The following is a 27,159-nucleotide window of genomic DNA, read 5'->3' on the forward strand; positions in this document are numbered from 1 at the left end:
GTATTCTCTGCCAATTATTTTGGGACAAGGTAGATCTTTCAATTTAACAATTACAGTGCGATGGTCAGAAAAGCTGATGTGAATTAGTTATAATCTTGCACAGTTACTCCCAGTGTGATCTAGATTCCATCAGATCTTGATGCTGCTACTGATGAGACTTGTCTAGTGAGTATGCCTAATGCCAAGTTGCTCAAGTACATCTGTCATGTTCAGACTTCTAATTGTGTTTTGCAAGGTACCACAACAGAGTGTTATGCCTTTGGAATCAATCGCCATTTAAATCAAAATAAAATCTCCCGTGTGGAGTTGCTAGTCTCCCATCGGGCGCCTCCCCAGGTGGCGGATAGGGGAATGCCCACCAGATATGGAGGGTACCGGGGAAATAAAATACCCGGGGTGGACCAAAACTAGCAACTACTGCCTTGTAGTTTAGGTATTGGATTACCAAAGGCTAAAGGAAGAAAACCTTGAGCAAAAATTACCTGGTCCTCCAGGTTGGGGGTTAATGCAATGGGCCAACTCCCCATTCATTGGAAAAACCTCACTGGTTAAAAAGCCTATAAGATTGCAGCAGGACGGATATAATAGGAGACGAAAAAGGCTAAGAAAACGGACTGTCTTAATTGGTGTATGGAATATACAAGGATTACAAAATACAGTAGGAGAAGTGATTAAAGAAATGGAGGCTAGAAATCAAGATATTATTATACTCCCAGAAACTAAGAAAAAAGGACGAGGTATTGAAAGAATAGGATCATATACACATTTCTATAGTGGTGTCCCAAAAAATAAAGAGCAAAACGGGGGATATCGATATTGATGAAAAACAAATTCAAAAGAATGGTCACAAACTGGGAACCTATTGATGAAAATCTGATTAAAATTAATATTGATATTCATGGATACAAAATTACTATTATAGGAGTATATGGAATAAGCGAAGATGAACCAATTTGTAAAAAGGATGATTTCTACAATAATTTAAATGGAATCATAGAGGATATCGGGAAAACCAGGGAGATTATTATTGCAGGGGATTTTAACAGTAGAACTGGAAGTAAAATTGGAAATAAAATTATAGGACCATTTGGAGAAAATGTTATAAATGATAATGGTAATAGACTTATTGATATCTGTGAACAAAATTCATTGAAAATATTAAATGGCTTTTATCAACATAAAGAAATACATAAATACACATGGCATAAAGATACATTGAATCAAAAATCAATAATAGACTATATTATAATTAAACAGCAAACGAGGATAAAAATACATGACATAAGAGTATATAGAGGGGTAACTCTTAGCGATCATTATTTGGTAAATTCCAAATTTTTATTCCCCTTCAGAGGAAAAAGCACTGAAGAAAATCGAAATTGTCCTATAGAAAATATACAAACAGAAATCAAAATTCCTAAATATAATTTGAATAGTTTTGAGAATGAAAGCACAATATTTTTATATCAAAAGAGATTAGATGAAAAACTGATAGAAACAGAGTTTGATAATACAGAAGATCAATATCATTATATTGTAAATAAACTACATGAAGCCGCCAAGGAAGCTTTAGGAGAAACAGAAGAAACACGTACAAACCATCCATTATACTACTGGAATGAAGAAATTAAAAAGGAAGTGAAATTAAAGAAAGAAAAATATTTAAAATGGTTAAATACCAGAAATCTTCAAGATAAAATAGAGCTTAATGCACAACAAGCGAAAATCCGGAAAAAGGTTGCAGAAGCAAAAAACAAAGTTTGGGAACAGTCATGTCAAAAAATTGAATCCTATATTGGTGGTAAAAGAAACACAGAAGCATGGAAAACTATAAAAAATTTAAGAAGGAATTCCAAAGAAACAACACATATTAAATATATTACTCATGACTCTTGGGAAAAATATTTTAAAAGTTTATTAACAGGAAACAGGGAAGAATACTTGGGAAACCCTGAATATAATGAAATGATAGATCTACAAGCAGAGAATTACATCCGTTTGGAAATAGAGACAGTAAAAACTGCAATAAAATCTTTAAAGAATGGAAGGGCTACAGGCATTGGAGGTATTCCTGCAGAATTATTAAAATTAGGAACAAAGAAATTAATGGAATTGTTAAGAAACCTTTTCGAAAGATGTTTAAATGGGGAAGATGTCTCAAATGATTTGAAAGTAGGATATATTTCAGTGATACATAAAAAAGGAGCGAAAGATGAGTGTAAAAATTATAGGGGGATAACAGTGACCAATACCTTCAGTAGATTACATGGAAGAATTATTAAATATTTGTTAGAACAAGAATACAAAGAAAAGGAGGCTGAAGAACATGCAGGTTTTAGAGCTGGAAGATCAACAATTGATCATATCTTTTGCCTACAACAAATTATTGAAAAAAAAATGGTTCGGGCACAATCTATACATTTAGTATTCATAGATATAGAAAAAGCCTATGATAGTGTGCCTTTATCCAGTTTATGGAAAGCTTTAATATCAATAGGAATAAATCCAAGAATAATTAAAGCAATTCAAAATTTATATAAAAATTCTATTTCAAAAATAAAAATTGGTAAATATCTATCACATGGATTCCAAGTCACAAAAGGATTACGTCAAGGATGTAGCATCTCACCTACATTGTATAAAATATATACAGAAGTAACTTTACAGAATTGGAAGAAAAAATGTCACGCTATGGGAATACCAATAAATGATAGAACAATATACTCGTTACAATTTGCAGATGACCAACTGATTATAGCCCAAGACTATGACGACATAGAGTATATGACCAGAAAATTGATTCAAGAATATAAAAAATCAGGTCTAAATGTAAACATGAACAAAACAAAGTCCATGGTAATTGGTGGAGTGAATGGAGACTTAATATTAGAAGAAGGGATGGGAACAATAACAGCTACTGAGGAATATAAATATTTAGGTGTGAAAATTACAAATGGTGGGGAACAGGACAAAGAAATTAGATCAAGAATAAATTCTGGAAAGACAACAATCTCTTTATTGAATGGAATTCTCTGGGACAAACACATAACAACTGATAACAAAATAAGGATTTTTAAAACAATAGTTAGGAGCATTATTACATATGGTTCAGAAGTGTGGACAACAAAATGGCAACTGAAATCAAAATTATTAGCCACAGACATGGATTTCTGGAGACGTTCAGCAAGAATATCAAGACGAGAAAGAATAAGAAATGAAGTAATCAGAGACAAGATGAAATGTAAAAATTCAATTATTGATTTCATTGAGCACAAACAACTTAGGTATGGACACATCAGACGAATGGAACAGGAAAGGCTACCAAAATGCATAATCGACTGGGTACCAATTGGAAGAAGAAAAAGGGGACGACCACCTGATACATGGATACAGGGAGTTCAGTCAGCAATGAGGAAGAATAACATTCCTCAAGATTTATGGACAAATAGAGAAGCGTGGAGAACAATAATTAGTGACTTACTGTAATCTATAATAGGTGCTGGAAAAATGTACTCACATTGTAAATCCAGAATAATAATAATAAAAATCTCCTGTGATGATGATGTTGCCTTTAGTCTTTTCCCCGTCTCAAAATGGTTCAAATGGCTCTGAGCACTATGGGACTTTACTGCTGAAGTCATGAGTCCCCTAGAACGTAGAACTACTTAAACATAACTAGCCTAAGGACATCACACACATCCATGCTCGAGGCAGGATTTGAACCTGTGACCGTAGCGGTTGCACGGTTCCAGACTGTAGCGCCTAGAACCGCTCAGCCACTCCGGCCGGCTTTCCCTGTCTCATTTGGGACTTCATTGCTGAAAAGCTTTTCCTTTGCAAGCTCTGTTTTTGATCTGGAGGGAGCACATAGGTTTAAAAAGGATACCCCATCCAGAATGCTTTTTACAATGCATCCCACCAGCTCTTCTTCTGTATCATGCAATTTTAATCGATTCCTGGTTAAAATACAGTAACACCTTCCACCATAGCCAATGCTGTTATATATATTATATGCCTAGAAGAAATCTCTTTCTTCACAAATGACATATAGATATCATTTGTTCTAAGAAATTTCCCCAAAATGTTCATCTCTTTCTTTAATTTCTAATCACAAACAACAGCCTTCCTGTGAAGTAGGAAGTTCCTCATTTTTCACAAAAGAAAGAGAGAGAGAGAGAGAGAGAGAGAGAGGGAGGGAGGGAGGGAGAATCACAATGAATACACTCATTGAAGATATAATGAACTGCTTCCTCAATACATCCACTAAAATGGCTACTGCAGCTTAGCATCTTGAATGATCACAAAAATAGATACAAGGTTTATATCATCTTCAATACAGAGCATACTCGTCATAATGATGTCACACCCAAGTATTTCAGCATGCAAGAAATGTGCTCCCAAAGCAACTGCCAGTCAGCCCAGTGTGGCCTGGCTGAGGCTGGCACAGCTCGGCCAAGCAGAGGAATTACTACTGCAGCCTGGCCATAATTCTTATACAGTTGTGCCATTGTTTTGTACATTTGTGGTGCAATGTGACTGGCAAGGAGTTGTGAAGAGTATTTGATGTGGTTTTCATTTATATATATTCAGATGTAAGTATAATGCAGGTACTTTAGTGTGACAGTTTTAGTTTTAGTTAGTGAGTGTTCTGAACTCTGGTTGTGTCAAATACAGGTAGAGATCGGGGCTGAACTACATTGTTTACAACACTGCCAACCTCAGCAAGCAGATGTACCATAGCCATTACTGAACGATTTGTGTTGGGCACTGCTTGTTTACTTTCTTACTTTGAAATGAGCGAAGAGATTAATCCTCGTCTACCACAGAGTTTGATTATGATCCTGACAGCACCAGAAAGGATCAGCGATCCCTATGACCATGTGTCAGTTCTTTTGCAGAAACATAGAACACAGCTACAGGCTGGCTGCCCTGTGAGAGGTTGGTGAAGCTTGTTGCGACCCCCCCCCCCCCACACACACACACACACAGTAGTTCGCCTCCCCCCCCCCCCCCCCCCAACCTCTGGTGGTAATAATTCTAATTTTTTTTACAGTTGCAGCTGACTGCCAGTTTGTAGTGTTCCATATTCTATTGCTTTCTGTTAACACGATGAGATGACAAAGTCATGTCCTTTCAGTGGAGGACATGGCCTGTTCAAATCCATTTATTTTGATCCAGGGATACTAGGACACGATAGGTTTGCATATGGGTTATTCCATGACAAGTGCTCTAGAGGTTCTCCCATGAGCAATATGGATTTTTATGAAATTATGTGTGAACATTATCAGATGTTTCCAACAAACATTCACAAAGTTTTATGCTCACTAATTTATTACTTTCCGAGATACAGTAATTCCTTTGACCCCACAGCATACATTTCAACAGTGTACCCTGAGTTTTTGGCAACTGTGTGACACATCTCCAGCAATATTTTTTTGAAAGAAACAAAACCAGATCATCTTGTACAACATTTTATAACAACTTACCAACACAAGCACTTAGAATACAAAAATTTAATTTTCCTACTGCTTTCAAATACTTTACAAATAAAAGGCAAATTTAACAATTTTTGTGAGAATGACATAAAATGGTATTTTTAGCTCACTTGTATGGAAAAGTTTTTTTACATGAAGTCTTTTACACTATTTTAATTAGAAATATAATTTCCGAACAACGTAAAACTTGGATTTGATTTTGCAGTGTGAGCATGCAGCCCATAAAAACCAGCACTAAGTGGAGGCATAATGAAAATGTGCCTCTAACCTGCTGGAACTCAAATTAAATCTGACACCTTTTACTATGTTCATATTTATCAACAAAATTTGTAGATTGTGTCATAAAACTGATCCAAGTAGTTTAGGGGTTAAGCACAATATGACTCCAGAAAAACTGGTCTGGAAAAAACAGGGAAATTTGTTTTTGAGATGTGCTGCATGCATTAAATCTTGCCCAGAAATAGAGAGAGAGAGGGAGAATGACATTACATAAATAGAGCAATGCATCCAGATGGTGAAGCTGAATGAGAGCAGTCATTATCTACGTGGCTTGGTCATGCTTCCCTTCAAATGGGTAACACTGCAACCCAAAAGGCATGTGTCCCCTTCCATAAATCTATGGAAATGTGGTGGTTAGTTATGTCACAACACAAGACGAGATGTAGTGGTGAGTAAAGAAAGCATATCAAGTCTGTGCACACTGCAACTTTGGACCCTATGCTCAAGAGAGTGAGAGTTACTTGGCTAAAAGCCACACAGGCTGCTGTGTCATTCGATATGGTACTACTGGTCATGTACAGCAACTACCATCAAGCTTTGCGAAGTGTATTCAACCCATCTTTTGCACACCACAGCTGCGTCAAGATCACTTGCGTGGCCACACACTTCTTCAGTCCCGTATTCCACAAGTGGTTACTTGATACCCACTCAATTTGAAGTGCTGAAACTTTTGCATCACCTAAATAACCTGTGAATGGATGATGAGTATGGACTTAGATTGAAGTGGAGCAGAAAATGAAAGTGTAAACCTCATGGAAATGGGGGAGGGGGGGGGGGGAACATTACTGGGAAATAACACCAAAATTCTAATCAAAATACAGGCAATCTGTTCAAAAGCACACACTGAGGTGACAAAAAGTCATGGGATACCTCCTAATATTGTGTCAGACCTTGTTTTGCCCAGTGTAGAGCAGCAACTCAATGTAGCAAGGATTCAACAAACAGTTGGACGTCCCATGCAAAAATACTGAGCCATCCTGCCTCTACCCATAATTGTGGAGGTATTGCCAACACAGGATTTTATGCATGAACTGACCTCTTAATTATGTCCCATAAATGTTTGATGGAATTCACGTAGGGCGAGCTGTGTGGCCAGATCATTTGCTTGTGTTCTTCAAATCAATTGCAAACAATGATGACGTGGTGAGATGGTGAATTGTCATCCATAAAAATTCCATCACAGTTTGGCTGCAAATGGTCTTCCAGTAACTGTACATAACCATTTCCAGTCAGTGATCAGTTCATTTAGAGCAGAGGACCCATTCCATTCCATGTAAACACAGCCCGCACCATTATGGAGCCATCACTAGCTTGCACAGTGTCTTGTTGACAACTTGGGTCCATGGTTTTATGGGGTCTGCGCCACACTCACACTCAAATCCTTCCATCAGCTCTTACCAACTGAAGTCAGGACTCGTGTGACCAGGCTACAATTTCCGAGTTGTCTAGCGTCCAACTGATGTGGTCACAAGCCCAGGAGGGGTGCTGCAATTGATGTGCTGTTAGTGAAGGCACTCGCATTGGTTGTCAGCTGCCACAGCCCATTAACACCAAATTTCGCCACACTATCCTACTGGATACATTAGTCATTTGTCCCACATTGATTTCTGTGGTTGCAGTGTTGCTTGTCTGTTAGCACTGACAATTCTATGCAAATGCCACTGCTCCTGGTTGTTAAGTGAAGACTGTCGGCCACTGCAATGTCCGTAATGAGAGGAAATGCTTGAAATTTGGTATTCTCGGCACACTCTTGACACTACGGATGTCTGAATATTGAATGCCCTAACAATTTCCAAAATGGAATGCCCCATGCACCTAGCTCCAACTATCACTCTGCATGCAAAGTCTGTTAATTCCTCTTGTGTGGCCACAATCACATTGGAAAGCTTTTCACATGAATCACCTGAATACAAATGACAGCTTTGCTACTGCACAGCCATTTTATACCTTTTTCACATGATATTACCACCATCTGTGTATGTGCATATCGCTATCTCAGGACTTTTATCACCTCAGTGTAGATCTTTGCACACCTTAGAATGTTACTGATGTACAAATCTCATTTAAAGTCCTCTTTCAACGTGTTCCACTAATACAGTAAATGATGCGGTTTTACATAACCCAGTATTCGTTAAAATAAAGGGGGTCCTATTTATTTTGACCACCCAAAATAACTTTTTGTTCAGAAGCAAAATAAAAAAGTATCAAGCAAATGATTTTTAACTACCAGGAGCACTTTAACCAGCATAACTTCCTTTCTTGTAAATTTATTTGCTACGAGGATATGAATGGCAGTGCGTCGTTTTTAAATAGTGTCCTGTATTTTCTATTTGGTAACCCACATCCTCTCATTAGACCTGCTCAAAAACTTATCACACTGTACCATTCATATAAAGATGACATAATTAAGAACATAAAACAAAACTGACTTTGACTCTACTGTACTTTCACATAGTGCAGGCACACAGTGCTGGAGTTGACCTTAAAACAAATGGAGAGACAAGGAATATTTACACCGGTCATTCTGTCAGCCATCTTTAATTGAAGGGTTGTGTGAGTACACAAATAGGGAGTGGCATCTACTACACTTTTTGATATGCTGAAGATATTGAGAATCTATTTTCACTTTGACAATTAGTCACTATGGCCTTATAAACACTGTCCAAGCTTATTAACCATTGACATATATGTATCAAATTAATTTTTTCAAACAAAACGAACTGTTTTACTGATATGCTGCTCGTTATGCATTCTTTGTAAGCCTGTTCACATACACTACTAAACGAATTAAACAGTCACCTGTCCCAATTACAGGTTGCCTATCTAATGGCTTCCAGGGGCAACAGACCAGTCTGTGTGTGTGTGTGTGTGTGTGTGTGTGTGTGTGTGTGTGTGTGCGCGCTCGAGTGCATACCTGTCCCTTTTTCCCCCTAAGGTAAGTCTTTCCGCTCCCAGGATTGGAATGACTCCTTATCCTCTCCCTTAAAACCCACATCCTTTCGTCTTTCCCTCTCCTTCCCTCTTTCCTGATGAAGCAACCGTGAGTTGCGAAAGCTTGAATTTTGTGTGTGTGTTTGATTGTCAGTGTCACTATCAACATACCAACGCTTTCGTTTGGTAAGTTACATCATCTTTGTTTTTAGATATATTTTTCCCACGTGGAATGTTTCCCTCTATTATATTCATATCATTATGTTATATTTACACAGACTTGTGTAGTTCGGAGGAGGGGTACTATGTACGAATAGGACATAGGCATTAATTTACATCATCCTGGATATTTTTAAAATAATTTTGAACTAGCATCTAGATATTTGGTGTGAAATTACTGGTCATTAGGCCCGCTGCACCAGTCAGATGAACATGAGTAAGACTATTCCTAAGCTTCAATTTTGTCATTTTCGTTATGGAGAAAACAATTTCGCACAAGTATGTTGTTCCAAAAAAACTATACATACAAGCAGCTATTTTAAATAACAATGGAAACTGTTCACGTGGAAAATATTTGTAGAAGCTTTCCAAGGTTTCTGCATTGTGAAACTACTTCTTCAGCACACGATTGCATTGAAAGTCAATGAGTTCCAACTGAATTTCAGAAGGCACTTTTTCAATGTTAACTGCAAAAGGAGTCGCAAAAAGGTTGACATTGCATTCCAGTCGATTTAAGTCCCAAATCTACTATCAAAAATGCCTTTGAGAGACTATAGCACTGTTACAAACCCATCAAAATGTTCTTTGAGCCTCTTCTCTTCCAATTTTTTTTTCATCAACAACTAGTGCAACACTCACGAAGTGTACACACGACATTTCTGACAGCTGTTTTGTCCACAAAAGCAGTTTTCTCTTGAATGCCAAAATAGTGTCAAACACTTCGCTAATTACCTATTTCTACCTTGCAAAGCTACATTCAAGCTATTTAGATGCTTGGTTACATCAGTTAAAAACGCATGGTCCAAAATCCACTGTGGGTCGTCCAATTCTTTCATCGGTTTTCCTTTCACATGCATGAATAGCGCTATATCTTTAGGTAAATTAAAAAATCGTTATAAAATAATACCTCAACTCACCCAGCGTACTTCACAAAAATATGCCCATTGCTGTATTCACACTCTAAATCTTCCAGGAACGATTTGAACTGACTGTGTCCCAAACCGTGAGATCTGAGAATGTTTACTGTTTTTATAACCATGTCCATGATGTCAACTAGTTTGGCACATTTTGCTAGCAAATTAACACAATGAAGAATGCAACGTATTGCTAGGAGTTCCTGTTGGACACCGATGGCTTTCAGCTTTTTTCGTATCACAGCAACGACACCAGAGTTATGACCAATTGTTGCAGGAATCCAATCAGTTGCAATCGATGAAAGTTTTTCCAAACATAGCTCTTATTTCTCTTTTATATGTTCTACGCACAATAATACAAGGTGTCCACAATGAGACTCCAACATTTTAATATCCTATATCTTTCTCATTTCAGATGGTGGACCTGTGAATCCTGAAGGGGCAGACAGAGCAACTCAACAAGTTTGTGGTGTGCAAATTTGATACGCCAAGTGGCCGTAGTGGAGCTGCAATCAATTGTTTTAGCAAAATGGAGGATATGAAGGAGTGTGCACAAGTGGTCTGGTGGTATGCAGAGACAAAATTGGCGAGCCAAGTGCAAAGAAACTTTCATCGAGTTTACAAAAAAGCGTGGTGTGATCAGTTTTCGGCTACTGGGAGTGTTGCGAAAGGGCATGGTGGTGGTAAGCCTGGGATCAGCGAACATCATGTGGAACAAGTGCAGTGGTCATTCAAACAAAGTCCACGGAAGTCAGTGCGACAGGCAGCACAAGAACTTCGTGTGAAACGTTCAACAGTGCACAAAGTGCTTCATCAGCGATTACGTTTGTAAGCATATAAAGTGCAGGTTGTGCAAGAAATCAAGCCTGATGATCGACCAAAGCGAGAAGAATTTGCATGTGTCGTGTTAGATCGCATTGCCGTGGATGAGACATTTTTATCATGCGTGATGTTTACTGACGAGGCAACCTTTCACGTGTCAGAGGCTGTCAATCATCACAATGTATGCATTTGGGGGTCCGAAAATTCACATGCATCTAGGGAACACATGCGTGACAGTCCGAAAGTTAATGTGTATGTGGTTTGATGATAAATCGCATTGTTGGGCCGTTTTTTATTTCAGGAGCCGACTGTGGATGGAGCCATCTACCTGGACAAGTTGGAACAATTTGCCATGCCACACCACCCCATTGGAGCCTTGATGTCTGAAAATTTTTTAATGACACATTCCCGCAACGATGGATTGGCCGTGGAGGTCCAATTCCTTGGCCACCAAGTTCGCCTGACATAACCCCCCTCGAGTTTTTCTTGTGGGGTTATGTGAAAGACCGGGTATATGCTACACCAGTAAAGGATCTGCAAGACTTGAAACAGCGCGTAAGAATTGTCATCAACTCTGTCACAGAACAGATGCTCTGCAACACATGGCACGAAATCAATTATAGACTTGATATTCTTTGCGCTTCCCGTGGCGCCCATGTTCAAGTGTACTGAACCGTCCATCTGTGAATGAAAACTTTATGAGCTGCTATACAATTTCCCTGTATTTGTAAGTCAATAAATTGTGTTTCCTCTCAGATTTAATGAGTTCAAATGTTGGAGTCTCACTGTGGACAGCCTGTATATTGTCAGCCGTTGTTGTGTAATGCATTGGCACTAAATCGAGGAGTTCCTCAATCACATTAAACTGAGCATTAACTCCTTGCAAAAAGACTGCAAGTTGAGCAACATCACATCCATCAGTGCTTTCGTCCAATGCTAATGAAAAGAAAATCAAATCTTTGATCCTGTTTCTCAACTGAGCTTCCACATTATTTGCCATTTCTTCAATGTGCCTGCAAACCGTTCTCCGTGAAAGAGGAACGGTTTCAAAAACAGGAAGACATGCTGGTCACAAAATTGTTGTGGCACCAACAAAACATTCTTTCACAAATTCACAATCACCGAAGAGCTGTGCTGTTTTAGCTATTTTAAGAGCTACATGGTAGCTTACTGTCTTCGCTGCATCGTTGTGGATGATGTTTTTGTCCTGTAAATACGTACAGGAGAAGGTAAAAGTGCCGGAAAATGCACATAACATATTATTAATAACAGTAATAATGTGAATCAATGTCATAATTATCTACATGTATCCATACATCTTTCTCCTTCTTCTGCTTCAGTTCGATAAGTTTGGCTGTTCGTTCTTCATTATTGAAACCGACTATATCACTCTTGTGAAGCAATTGATAATGTTGCTTCACATTGTACTACTTCCGTGAAGACAATGTTGCATTGCAAATCAAACACTGAGTTTGGGTTAAAAGAACTTTCGTTTCAATTATTTTAACTTCTCCTCAGCCATTTTCCACCCACTAGTTCTGTTTTATCACAAACACCGAACGCAATGTCTACAAAGACAATAGAAACGATGAGAAGTAAATGGACCAAGTGGCTCGGCATGATGCAGTGATGTGCGTGGCTAGGCATGTAGATGGTGTTGGTACTGCTGGCTGGCAGAGAGGGGGAGAGCCGCGGGTAGGCCTTGGGGGCATTTGCGAGCACCCGCACTTGTGAAACGGTATTTGCCCAGCCCTGATGTATAATCTAGTATTAAAGGTTTACCATAACAACTCAACTATTAAAGTTAGAAACAAATTATATGTCTTGAGGCAGCATAATTCACAGAGCACAAATTACCCACACTATATTCATCCCGTATTTGAGAAGGAGAGCACTTAGTGACTTCCAACTATCTTTAAACGTAATTTCAAAAGTCCGATTCTTTAAGGATCCGGTATTTTGGGGGGGGGGGGGGGGGAGTTACTGGTTGTCACCTAATTCTTCGTTAATGAAGATCATTGTAGATCACAGCCTAAAAAATTGTACCACTGTCGTGATGAATCACAATGTCCACCTGACAGAAGGCTTCCGCCAGCTGCCTGGCTCTTTCACTTACAAGCTCTGCCATAGTGATCCCACCCCAGTGACCCCAGCCCAAACATAATCTCTACTGAAACCGTTAGGCCCTTCCCAGAATCCCTCCCCCAAGTCCATATCCCTGCTCACTCCAACAACAACCCCATACATCCACCATCTACATGCTCTCCACAACCATAAACCCAATAATGGTGGATGCCACATTGTAGCTGCTTATTGTGCTCCTGCCTAAAACCTAGCCTCACACTTCCTTCACCAACTCCCTGGACCCCTTCACATCACTGCTGATGTCACTTCCCTATACAACTACATTCCTCATGCCCACTGCCTTACCACTATCAAACACTACACCTCCTAATGTCCTCCAGACTCTAAAGCCACTACATAATCCTCATATACTTTTCAACTGTATCCTCACACACAACTACTTCTCCTTTGAGGGGAAGATATATAAAAAAATCCGTGGCACCTGCAAGGCACCCTCTAAGTCAACCTTTTCATGGACCATCTAGAGGAAACCTTCGAAGTCTCTCAAAATCCCAAACCCCTCATCTGATTTGGGTTCATTAATGACATCTTCATGATCCGGACTGAGAGCCGAAACACCCATCCTCATTCCTTTCAATGTCAACACCACCTCTCCCATCCATTTCACCTGTTGTCCACCACCTGACATGCAACATATCTGGACACTGATGCCCATGTCTCAGATGGCTCCATCCACTTCTCTATCCATATCAAATGCACCAACCATCAACATTACCTGCATTTTGACACCTGTCATCCCTTCCACAGCAAAAAATCACTTTCATACAACCTGGCTGTTCTTACTGCATGTCTGCAGTGATACAAACCCCTTGCACAATATGCTGAAGGACTCATGAGGAACTTCACAGATGGTCACTACCCTTCAACCCTACTTCACAAATAGATTTCCTGTGCCATGCCCCACACATTCTAATCCCTCCATCACCCACAAGAATAAGTAACAAAGGAGTAGTGCACCCCCCTGCCTAATTATCATGCCCGAAAATGAAGGATATCCTACCAAAGATTCTTTCCACCCCTGGTTAAATGGTATTCTGTTGCACAACCGACCTACACAACATTTTGGTCCCCCCCCCCCCCCCTCTCCAAGCCACTCCCACTCCCAACCCTCTGCTACAGGGGGCATATATCTGTGGAAGACCTAGGTGCACGATCTGCCCACTCCACCCTGCCAGCACTGCCTATTCTAGTCCTTTCACAAACTTACCCTGTCCCATCAGAGGCAGGGTGTCTGTGATAGCAGCCAAGTCATATACCAAATCTGCTGCAATTACTGCACAGCTTTTAATGTCATAATGACAACCAACCAACTGTCCACCATAATCAATGGCTACTGTCAAACTGTGGGCCAGAACAAAGTTGATCACCTAGTGGCACAAAAAGCACAAGTTCAATGGCTGCTGCACAACCCGAGCCATCTGGATCCTTTTTTTTTCAGCACTAGCTCTTCTTAACTATGTAGATTGGAGTTATTCTTGTGGCATATCCTTCCCTTCTGTCTTCAGTCTCTGCTAACCCTGCTGTCCCCACACATTCCATCCAACAGTTTCCCCCTCTTCCATCCTGTAACTTTTTTTCTTTTTTTCTTTTTTTTGTGTTTCTCTGTCGTGACAGGACTTCTGCTTTTCATTCAGTGGTCTTCTTTAGTCCTAAGGTATTTTACATTCTGTAGGCCTAAAATCATCTACAAACTGACTTACTGATAGCACTAGAGCACTAAATGTTTTGATAACAGCATAAATTAAATAAACTTCTTATGTCCCAGTATGGCTGAGCTATGGAGACCTTGATTCCACAATAGTTCATTGATCCACTGACCAGTTCTATTTCTTGTACTTAAAAAGTGGTTGCAGTGTAAGCCAGTAATGATCCTTCAAGCCATGTTGACAAACTGAATAGTGTACAAAAGCTGAGACTGGAGACAGAGATGCCCTGTCAAACTGGGCTGAGAATGTAGATTCATTCTTACCTCAGTCAGGCAGTTGGCAGTATGCAGTGATTTCCCATGGACAAAAGACGATTTAGAAACAAATTAGAAACAAGGCCAAACTATACAATTCTTGAGAGTGATGAAAAAACCTTTTTCAATTACCCTTACAACACATCCTTGGATTCTGCAAACCACCCAGTTTCAACCTTCACTAGTCCTTGTCTCTCAATTTCCTCCACTCCTGCCTTTATGACCCCAGTTCAACTCCTCAAACTACACTCACACTTTCTACATGCAGTCTCCCTCTCTCTTGTTACCTCCCAGTCCACTCCTCCACTTCATTGAGTACCACACACAAATCTAGTGCTTGCACAAGAGCAAGACCTCTGGTGCCACATTCCTATCTTACTCCCTTGCTGCATCTTCCTCCTGACTGTCATGCACCCCTCCTCCTTCCACCTTACCCACTCCACCAAACAGAAACTCTCACCCCTTTTTGTATAACATCTATTACTTTCCTGTATCATATTAATATTGCCGAAGCTATAATATTCCTCAAAAACTGCAGAAATTATCAATGCATAAGTGTCCTACTCTGCATTATACAGACCAGTGACTGCCAAACCATCAATCGTGAGATACTTCTGGGCTGCAGGAAAATTTTCGGTAGATCGCAATAACACTCAGGCTGGCTAGTGGACTGCTTCACTGAGTTCCAATTTCAGTCACAAGAATTGCTTGTTACTTTTGCACAACTGTCAATGTTGACTACATTATCACCCTCACAGTTGATTGTACACACAATGAGGTTCTTTAAAACCATTAGAAAAGAATAAGTCAGCAACTGACGCATCATTCTGAATTCCAAGAAATTATTTCACAGAAGAAGAAACCATATGATGACAGTGAATTAATCAAAACTGCAGATTCATTACATGATAGCTGCAAAAATAAAACTGAGATAATGTTTACTATTACATCTGTACAGTTTTCTGCAAGTACAATGTGTGATCAAAAAGTAACTAGAATTATTCAACAGGCTTTATATATCTTTTTTTTTCTTTTTTATCCTACCTTGTTGGTACACATGTTACTGATGCATGTTTGCATTTTCAGGTGTTCTGAATATTTAGTCTATTGTTGACAGCTGCTAAGGTTATACACGTTTTTAAGTACTCAGTGAATTTTTACTCTAAAAAAAGATGTATCAAAGAATTTGCATTAAATTTTGGTTGAAAAATGGGATAAAGTGCACCACTGCATATGAAAAGTTGACAGTGGCTTTTGGTGAATCTACTATGAGTACGACAAGCGTTTACAAGTGTTATAAATGTTTCAAAGAGGATCATGAAGACGCTGAAGATGATGACTGCTCTGGGTGTCCTAGCACATCAGTTACTGATGACAATGTGGAAGAAGTAAAGAAAATGGTTCTGGGATTGGTGCTGATGTCAGCATATCCTTTGGCTCATGCCAAGCCTTTTTTTTTAGTGGGGGGGGGGGGGGGGGGGGGGCATGAAATGCGTAGCATCAAAGTCGGTTCTGAAAATGTTGAATTTCAATCAAAAACTATGATGCACCAAGGAATTGCTGAATGAAGTCAAAATGATCCAGAAGTTCTGTTGTTACTTCACAACTTAAAATGGACTGACTCATATTTAAGATAAGGAGTTTGATAGCTCCAAGTAGGATTTGAAAGTGGTATGGTAGCCCAGAAGCTTCATAAGTTTGGTGACCACTGATGAATTTACATCAAAAATCTTCTGAAATGCAATGATAAAATTAAACTCTATTTGCACTGGCTTTACTCTACAAAATTTAAACATTCCAGTTAAAAATATACACTTCCAATTACACTACTATGGTTCAAGTTGCTGATGTGGGATTTGAAAGGTCTTAATGTCTATTATGTGGTATAACTGAGGGAAAACTTAAAAACAATGACTTGTAAAATAATAACACTGAAAAATATTTGTTCAATAAAATATATCAAAGAATATTTAAGAACATGTACTTACTTTCTGAGGAAAGACTCCCCAAGTTTTGAAAGCCTAACAGTTGTCATTGGAAACCCAACATGTTTCATTCCATGACGCATGAAGGAACTTCCATCCTCAACAAGATATCCTTCCTGGATGAGTGTTCGGCCTTGTGAAAACAGAAACTTTTATTCATTACTTAAAAACTATGGTAAAATTGAGGGACAGTTTTTGATCTAGTTGGCAACAGTGATATTTACAAATCATTTTGGAGAGTGTACAAAATTTATCTACTGTAAACAAAATATTTTTCTCTTTCAGTGAGTGTGTACAAACAGATCGAAAATTTTTACATTTCATTTTCAAAAAAAGTTTCTCAAAAGACTCATTTTTTTATTTTACGTGTTAGATACCATTGCTGAGTTATGGGTTTCTTCCATGGTTTGCCTGTTTGGTCTGCTCAACACCCATTAAAATGATCTGAAAATGTACACTTTTGTCAAAAGATGTTATCTTTTTCTGCAACTTCTGATGTTTTTTACTAAAACAACATGCCATGGGCTTTAAATTTACCATTCAACCTACATTTAGAGCACTGCAAAGATGTACACATCAATACTACAGCATTGGTCGTGTTTTTAGCCAATTTACTGCCATTTAACCTTGAGAAACCTCTGTGTGCAGTTCAGAACCTGCAAGAGGGTTCCACCCAATATAAGCAAGAGGACTTGCAGACAGAAGTTGACAATGTTGAATTCTTTGGACTAGCACTTGATAATAACTTCACTTGGGAGGAGCATGCAGTGGAACTGCTGAAATATCCACAATTCTTAGCTAGCAATATGAAGTTATCATGTAGAAATAAAAACACTGACATACTTTGTTTACTTTCATTTCTTAACACCAAACAGTATCACATAACTGGGGAATCCATCAAGCATCCTAAGGTTTTCTGGGTTCACAACTGTGTAACATGAATTATTTGTAGTGAACATTCAACAATTCTTGTAGGAACCTACTCAAAGAACTGAGTCCCCCCAATTATTGTTTCTCAGTATGTTTCTCTCTCAATTTAAATAATTTAGGAGTAAAAGATGATGATAATAATTTGATGTGAGGGGCACTCAACATCACGGACATCAGTGCCCTGAGAAAAAGTCAGTATGCTAATCTCATGGGTGTCCCCACATGTGGAGCAGTTTATAATGTATTAAAATCTGCCTCCCTTCCCCAAAAATTTAGGGATGTGCTCTGACAGTTCACAAAATTTCACCACCCTTGTAATATTGGGATCAGTATATGTTAGGATGGTGGGCAGAACTCCATTGAGATTGAGGGCTGCCCTAATTTCAACATACAGGACACATGTTACCACAATATGCTGCACTGGAAGTGGCATACCATAAACTTTACATAGTGGTGGATCTTCTGCCCCCCACCCACCCCCCACCCCCACCCCCAAACCTCTGAGGAGGAAGCCATGTGTTAATGGGCTATGCCCAATGCACGGACTGGTATGCAGAACCTCTTTCCAGCAGTAAAGCTGACATGAAGTCTGCCATGCCTTTGTGGTTGATTTGAATGACCGCAGTTTGTTTTCTGTCACCTGCAACTATTCAGTCACCCATGACTCATGATGCATCTGTCAGAAAATGAGATGATGTCGTGCAACGGGATGGGACATTGATGAAAAGCACCATCCTGACATGCTTCCTTCGCGGCTTTGTCATTGCCCTCAATACAGATGTGGCCAGGTACCCGGCAGATCACCTTCTTGCCATGGTGTAAGGAGTCATGGATGAGCTGAGTCAGCTGGTCTACTACTGGGTACATTTGGTGAAATACTTGCAGTGCACTAAGTGAGTCTGAACAGAGAAGAAACCTTGAATGGTGATGTCTGTGAACCCTCCCCAGTATAATCAGGATGCCATATAACTCCGTAACGTAATTTGTAAAGTGTTCCGGAAGACACACTTTAAAAACCCTACCAGTGAAAACATCTGAACAATGGAGGACATTCTCTTGCAGGGATCCATCTGCATAAACAACAATAAAACTGTGGTACATACTTAAAATGGATGAAAACAAAGTTGTAAAAACATAATCTGGAGTACAAGTTTTCTTGTATTGTGTCAAGCTTAAAAATCACTTTGGGCCTCTGAAGACACCAAGGCGGTAATGTGTTCCATCCCTGGCTGTGTATTTTTATGTCTGATAGATCCAAATCCTTTTCACAATCTGTAGCATGTATCCCAAAAGGGTTGGTTGCCTGGGGCCAATTCCTGAACAGCCATTCAAAGGTGGGTTGGACCACTAAAATAAATGTCAATGACTGAGGTGACACTGAGATTTTCAGCGCCTGTCGAGCCAAAAGGATACGTTGCCGAATCCAGAGTGGTGGTTCACCAACCTCTGCACACAGATTCTGAACTGGGCTGGTCTGAAAGGATCCAGTCGATATTTGAATGCCCTCATGGTGGACAGCATCTAACATTTTGAGGTAGGAAGGATGGGCTGATCCATAGACCACAATGCCATAATCTAAACGTGATCAAGCAAACGCCCTATAAAACTGCAGGAGGCAGAACCTGTCAGCTCCCCATGTTTTTCTGCTATGGCATTTCAAAATATTCAATAACTGGAAGCCCTTTGTTCGTAGGTCTTTCAGCTGTGGGAGCCAAGTTAATTTCAAGTCAAATAATAAACCCAAAAAGCACAGAGTTTCTCAAAAATGTAAAACATTGTCTCCCATTGTGAACACTGGTTGGTTAAAAATTCAGCGAGCACGGTTAAAATTGACATTGTAGTCTACTCAGACAAGAACCGAAAACCAATTGTCCTGGCTCAGGTTTCCAGCCTCCTAACGGGCAGGTGTAGCTGCCTCATCATTGTTATAAGATCAGAGGGAGAGTAGAAGATGGCAAAGTTATCCACAAACAAAGAGCATTTGACAGGGCTCCTGACTGCGGAGGAAATGCCACTGATAGCGATGGGAAACAATGTGACACCGAGGACACTGCCTTGGGGGACCCTTTCCTCTTGAACATAACAGGCAGACAAGGCATTGCCAATGTGATATCGAAAACACCGATCCTCATGAAAGGATTGGATAAGAAGTGGCAGTCATCCACATAGTCCCCATTCATGAAGTTGACGAAGGATGTTGTACCTCCAAGTTGTGTCATATGCTTTTTCGAGGTCAAAAAATACACAAACCAAATGGTTCCAGCGTAAGAAGGACTCCTATGTCACCGTCTCCAGTAGAATTAAGTTGTCAAGGGTGGAAAGGTAGTATCTGAAACTGCACTGGGAATGGCTCAGGTGACCTCGGATTCGAGCAGCCAGACGAGGCAGCAGTTGACCATGCATTCCAGAGTCTTACTCATACAACTGGTAAGGGCTACACTCTTGTAACAGTTAGTGGCGCTACAGTCCTTGTCTGATTTCCAGAATGGAATTAATATTGCCTCCTTCCAAGTCATGGTGTACTGTCCATCAAACCAGATCTGACAAACAAGAGAGGAGCTGTGGATTCTGGGCACAGGTGATGAAGCATGGCATAATGGATCTCATCAGGTCCTGGAGCAGTGTATCTGGCTTCAGACAAAGCTGATTCCAGTTCCCACATGGAGAAGAAATTGAGCTTCCTCATGTCTGGAGCCCTACAGAACCCTGAAAAGCAGGAGCTTGTCTGGATGACATAGTAACACTAAAGGAGCATTCAGTTAAAACCTTGCATGTCCACCAACACCCCATTACTTAAAAAGGCCCTAAGGGGATGTGTACTGCCCTTGCCTGAAATCTGTCTTATTGATTCCCAAACTTGCGCAGCGGAAGTGGAATGATTAATGGAAGTCATGAATTCCCTCCAGGAAGCCCTCTTCCATTCTTTTATCACTTGCCTCGCATGTGCTTTTGCAGATCTGAAGGCATGAAGGTTTCCTGTAGTTGGATAGTGTTTGAAGTTCTGCAGAGCTATTCATCTGGCCTTGATTGCCAATCGACAGTCATCATTCCACCAAGGTAAAGGCCATTGTCTGAGGTGATTACTGGACCGGTGGATGAACTCTGCAGCGGACCATTGGATCTCACAAGTGATATGGGCCACCATCTCCTGTGCACAATCCTTTTGTTCAAAAATAGCCTGTCAACTATACTGCAATCAATTTGCCCCATGTATCATCCATCTTTGTGGTCTCCTGTCAGCCACCGTCCTAATCAGCAGACAGACCCACACTGGGAAGTGGTCACTAGAATGTACATCTGGAGTCACTTCCCAGTAGACTGAGTCTGCAATAACTCGGGGACAAAAACAAATGCCAATGGCTGAAAGAGACCCTGTAGCCATGAAAAAGTGTGTCATATGACCTGCGTTCAGAAGACAGATATTCTCAGAATGGATGAGTCACTTGATCATCTGACCCCTGGAGCAAGTGGTAGCCAAGCCCAATAGCACATTGTGTGCATTGAAGTCTCCCACAAGGAGGAATGGGCGTGAGAGTGCCCAGAAGAGTTCTGCCAGTGCGTCTACATCCAAACCATCATTAGGCAGTACATACAAAGAAGACACTGTGATATTAAAGGGTGAGAGAACTCTCAAAGCAATTGCTTGCACGGCCTCGGTAAGAGGGCAGTAAGAGGAGTGGCATCTGTCATGAATGAAAGCAGCTATTCCACCTTTAGCCCTGTCTCCAGTAGTATCGTCCTTTCTATATGGGTGGTAATCCTGTAATGCAGGTGTGCCAGTAACTTTAAGATGTGTTTCTTGTAAGCACATGTAGAACAGTTTCTCCTGGACCAGGAGCTGTAATTCTTCCAAATGTGAGTGACGTGCATTTAAATTTCACTGGGTTACAGAAGTCCCTGCGGAAGCCACTGTTTAGCGATGGTTGTTTTTTTCTTTCTCCCTCAGAGGTGGTGATTTACTGGGGAGGTCTGGGAGAATGTTAGCCGGTTCCCGGCACTCTGGTTCCTTCGATGAGAAGTCTGTATCCTGCAAAGCATAGGCCCCATCAGAGAGGCAGAGAGCTTGGCGATCTGAAAGTTTAACTACTGCTTTCTTGGACTTGAAACTACTTTTCGAAGGACATTTCTCTTTACTGATGGGAGGAGGTTGTTGCCTTGGTTACAGGAACAGCTTAGTTGGCTTGTGATGGTGGGTACTGGTATGTGGCTTAGGTGGTAAGCCCATTGCTGACAGCTTCCAAATGACTTCAGTTTCAAGTGGGGTGTTTCCTTAGCTGGTACAGCGACAAGCGCATGTGCTTGTACTCTAATCTGTGGTCTGAGTTTGCATGCAGGCATCACACTTGGTGATTGGTGGCTTAAGGGCTGATGGAAAAGAAGGACCGGAAACTGGAGGTTACATAGCTTTGAAAGCTTTTGTAGCTTCACCATAGGGTATGCGTCTCTTGATTTTCAACTCCAGAATTTTCCTTTCCTGGTTGTAAATCTCACACTTCCTGCTCCACACTGGATGAGCCACAGAGCAGTTGAAACATTTCGGAGGAAGTATACAAGAATTGCCTGATTTGTGAGCTGAGCCTCCACAACTGCCACACACAGCCCTCCCATGACATCCTATAGTAGCATTGCCAAATCTATGACATTTGTAGCATCACACTGGGTTAAGAAAAAACAGGCGAACCTTAAGACGGATATAGCCTGCAAGGATACGTTCAGGTAATTCTGGAGTACTAAACATTAGAATAAATTTTGCCGATTTTTCCAATTTGCCATTGACTCTCCTCATATAGTTTTGCACTTCCATGACACCCATATTTTTTCCATTCTTCAAGTAGCTCCACAGGGTCCACCTCCATTATATCACAGCAGGTAACCACCTATATTTCAGGGTGTTACACAACTCAGACTCGACTGGGTAGTCACCTAAGGCCTTACATCCCATGAGCTAAGATATTTGGGTTGAATAACAGCAGTTTCGACTAGAAGTGTTACATTATGAAGTCATTTGACACTTTTAGAGACCCTTCCAATGCCTTGTGAATATAGAAAGGGGAGACCTTCTCAAAGGTTCCCACTGTTCACTTGATTACAATTATAATGTTATGGCACACTAATGCCCTGTTACTACGATTCCGAGACTTCTTTTCAGGAGGACTGACCAACCGAGCTCTCTCTGATGAGTGGGTGTAGGTACTACCTGACAGTACACCCGTCCTGTCAGGAGTAATAGTTTGATGAGACCGTTCCACAGGGATTCCAAGAGACACTAGGGAAATAACTGTCGAACCAGGCTGAGCCCTGCATGCCTGAGCAACCTTTATACAAGTGGTAGGTGCCCCACAGGTTGCCCGTTACAGACTGTTCTACTTCAACAGCCATTCTCCTCTTCAGAATGTAGCACTCCTTGAGGTTGAAGTTTTATATATATGAAGCCAAGACCCCCGTTCTCCAAAACACACAACATTCCACCGCTGTGCCGCACATTGGTCGCTGAAGCATGACCAGAGATTACGGTGGACAAACGGCTGGAGGCACTTACCAGTTCAAATGGTTCAAATGGCTCTGAGCACTATGGGACTTAACAGCTGTGGTCATCAGTCCCCTAGAACTTAGAACTACTTAAACCTAACTAACCTAAGGACATCACACACATCCATGCCCGAGGCAGGATTCGAACCTGCGACCGTAGCAGTCGCGCGGTTCCGGACTGCGCGCCTAGAACCGCGAGACCACCGTGGCCGGCTACACTTACCAGTCCCCAGCTCTACGAACGCCGGGGTTGCCAAGCCCGTACTCAGCAAATCAATGCTGAGCCCCTAAGGGGATGAGTACAGGAGACCACTCATCTAATAGTAGAAGTATGGAGTCTTCAACAGGCACAAACACAAATTCTTTGTGAGCTAGAGTATGTACAGTGCGCGCGCGCTCACACACACACACACACACACACACACACACACACACACACACACACACACACACACACACACACACATGTGGCCATTCATTGTGGTGGACAGCTGACTGGTTGTCATGACTACATAAAAAGCTGTGCAGTAATTGCAGCAGAGTTGGTATATGACATGGTCGCTTTCACAAGTGCTCTGCCTCTGATGAGACACAGTGAGCCTACGAAAAGAATAGAATAGGAAGTGCTGGGAGGGTGGATTGGATAGATCTTGCACCTGGGTCTTCCACAGAGATTTAGCCTGTATGGCTAGAGACTGGGAGTGGCTTGTGAGTGTACCAGAATGTTGTGTACGTTGGTTGTGCAACAGAATACCACTTTAGCAGAGGTGGAAAGGATTTTGGGTAGGATGTGTCTAATTTTTGGGCATGATGACAGATAGCCAAAGCTCTGTTGTAGGATATGATTCAGTTGATCCAGTCAGGGGTGACACTGGGTGACGAAAGGGACACTCATTTGTAGCTGATTCTTTGGGGTGGTGGGAGGATTAGGAGCTGTGAAGAAATGTCATGGAAAATCTGTTTGCAGACTAGGTTTGAGAGGTAAGGCCTGTCTGTGAAGCTGCCATGACAGCTTCAGTAAACTGGGCAAGGAAATTCCTGTCACTGTAGGTACACCATCCACAGGTGACCAGATGTATGGGAGCAATTTTTTGGTTTGGAAGGGGCAACAGCTATCAAAATCTAAGTACTATTGGTGGTTGGTGGCTTTAATATGGATAGAGAAGTGGATGGTGCCATCTTAGAGGTGGAGGTCAATATCTAGGAAGGTGGCATGTTGGGTTGAGGAGACCAGGTAAATGGATGGGAGAGGTGGTGTTGATATCTGAAGGAACGAGGATGGGTGTCTTGGCATTCAGTCCAGACGATGAAGATATCAATGAACCTGAATCACGCAAGGATTTTGGGGAGGGGGTGGGGCTAAGAAGCTTACATCTAGATGGCCTATAAAGAGGTTGACATAGGAGGGTGCCAAGCAGGTGCTCATGACTGTGCCACAGATTTGTTTTCATACCTTTCCGTGAAAGGAGAAGTAGTAGTGCATGGAGATATACTGAGTTTGGTAAGATGTATGAAGAATGAGGTAGGGCTTAGGAGTCTGGAGGACAATGAGAGAGGTATTGTGTGTCCAGCCAGCACAATGCAGGAGCATTCCTTACTACACTTATTCACTCATGAAGTTTGTCATAAGTGATATAAATACATTTCAAACTAACAGCTCAGTTCACAGAATCAATACTCGGGCATAATAACAATCTTCTTGAAGTCACTCACTTCAGTGAAGAAAGGTGTACATTATTGAAATACACACATTTCAAACGTAATCTAATTGAATAGATAAATAAAAAATTTACTCACCAATTCGCAGCAGGAGAAAAAGCACATAAAAAAAAGGTTTTACTTATGCAAGTTTTCGGAGGCAGTGGCTCTGTCTTCCACCAGATGGGTTGAAGGGAAAGGAAGAGGGGTGAAAGGAAAGGAAATGGAGAGGTTTAGAAAAAGTGATAGAGTTCAGAAAAGTCACCCGGTACCCCAGGTCAGGGGAGACTTACTGGACAGAATGAGAAGGAAAGACTGACTGTTGGGGACTGCACCGGATGAGATTTGAAAACCCAAGAGCTTTAAGGTGGGAGACAGGGTAATATGCAAGACAGAGATTACTGCTAAAACACTGTGCACAGGTTAATAACAGTGAAAAACTAAGTGCATTGTATGTAATAGAGATGGGAGGAGGGACAGTGAAAATAGACAGGTAAGAAAATGATAGATACAGAAAACTAAAATGGAGTGGAGAAAGCAGTAATTACTGTGAAGAAATGCTGACACAGAAGGTATTAGCATAAATTGAGGACAGATAGGTGACAAGAACCAAAGACATGTTGTAGTGCTAGTGCCCATTCTGTAGAGTTCTGAGACGCTGGTGTCTGTGGGTAAAATCCAGATAGTGTGTGTGGTGAAACAGGCACTGGGGTCATGACTGTCATGTTGAAGAGTATGCTCTGAAACAGGATATTGTGCATTGCCAGTATACAACCTCTGCCTATGTCCATTCATCCTAACTGATAACTTGGCGGTAGTTCTGTCAATGCAAAAGGCTCAACAGTGTTTACATAACAGTTGGTATATGATATGTGCCGTTTCACAGGTGGCTCTCCCTTTGGTAGTATACGTTTTGCCACTTACAGGTCTGATATAGGTGGAGGTAGGAGGGCACATAGGGCAAGTCTTGTAGTGGGGACAGTCACAGGGGTAGGAGCTATATCGTAGGAAGACGGGCACAGTAGGAGCATAGGGTCTGACGACAGTGTGGAGACTGGGAAGGTGACAAAAAGCTATTCTGGGTATTGTGAGCAAAATCTCGGACAGAATGGATCTCATTTCAGGGCACGATTTTAGGAATTCATGGCCTTATTGAAGTAGCTGATTAATACAGTCAAGACCAGGATAATAATGAGTGATAAGTGGTGTGCTCCAAAGTTGTTTTTTGGAGGGATCAGCTGTAATAGGATTCAATGTGATGGCCTGGAAAATCTGCTTTTTGAACTAGGCTGTTGGGGTAATTATGTCCAATAAAGGCTGAGATGAGAATGGTGGTGTATTGCTGTAAAGAGTCTGCATCCAAACAAATACGTTTGCCTCAATTGCCAATGCTGTATGGGAGGGAATGTTTGACATGGAAAGGATGACAGCTGTCAAAATGTAAGTACTGTTGTTTGTTAGTAGGTTTAATGTGGACAGAATTGTGTAGCTGGCCTTCAGTGAGGATGAGATCAACATCAAGGAAAGTGGCATGGGATTCAGAATAGGACCATGTGAAATTTAATTGGGAGAAGATATTTAGAGATTCCAGGAATTTTAACGGATCAGCCTCACCATGTGTCTACATGGTGAAGATGTCATTAATGTATCTAAACCAAACCAGGGGCTGAAGGGTTATGGATCCCAGGGAAGCCCCCTCCAAGTGACCCATGAAAAGGTTGGCATAGGAGGGAGCCATCCTAGTTCCCACGGTCACACCCCTCAAAGGTGAAGTAGTTGTTGGTAAATATAAAGTTGATCAAGATGAGCAAGAAAAATGTCATAGGTTTGGAATCAAGTGGGCACTGACTGAGGAAATGGTCAGTAGCAAACAAACCATGTATGTGGGTGGTGATGGTATAGAGGGAAGTGGCATCAATGGTGACAAGCAAGGTGTGTAGTGGGAGTAGCATAGGCATGGATTTCTGATAATCTAAGAAATTGTTGAGGTCTTTAATACAGGAGGGAAGTCTTTGTACTATGGGTTTGCAGATGGTGAACAACTAAGGTGGATGAATGTTTAGTGGATGCTTTGAAGCCAGGAATTATAGGAAGGCCAGGATTATTGCATGTGGATCTTAGGAAGAAGGTGAAAGGTGGAGGTGCATGATTTGGGTGGGATAAGAAGTTTCATGGATAGAAGTGTCACCCCTTGTGAGAGGCCTAAGGTTTTACGGTAGTTCATTTTGAATCACAGAGATGGGATCTTGATG

General features: G+C 41.0%; 1 protein-coding gene across 1 annotated transcript in view; it reads right to left on the minus strand.

Annotated features, from left to right (window-relative positions):
* LOC124787764 (Werner syndrome ATP-dependent helicase-like) overlaps positions 1 to 27,159 on the minus strand; it is a 247,402-nt gene that overhangs the window by 67,728 nt on the left and 152,515 nt on the right. Inside the window, exon 11 of the mRNA XM_047254645.1 lies at positions 16,754 to 16,883. Coding sequence (XP_047110601.1) covers positions 16,754 to 16,883 — 130 coding nt within the window. The remainder of the gene's footprint in view (positions 1 to 16,753; positions 16,884 to 27,159) is intronic.

Source organism: Schistocerca piceifrons, chromosome 3, assembly GCF_021461385.2.
Source record: "Schistocerca piceifrons isolate TAMUIC-IGC-003096 chromosome 3, iqSchPice1.1, whole genome shotgun sequence".
Lineage (NCBI taxonomy): Eukaryota > Metazoa > Arthropoda > Insecta > Orthoptera > Acrididae > Schistocerca > Schistocerca piceifrons.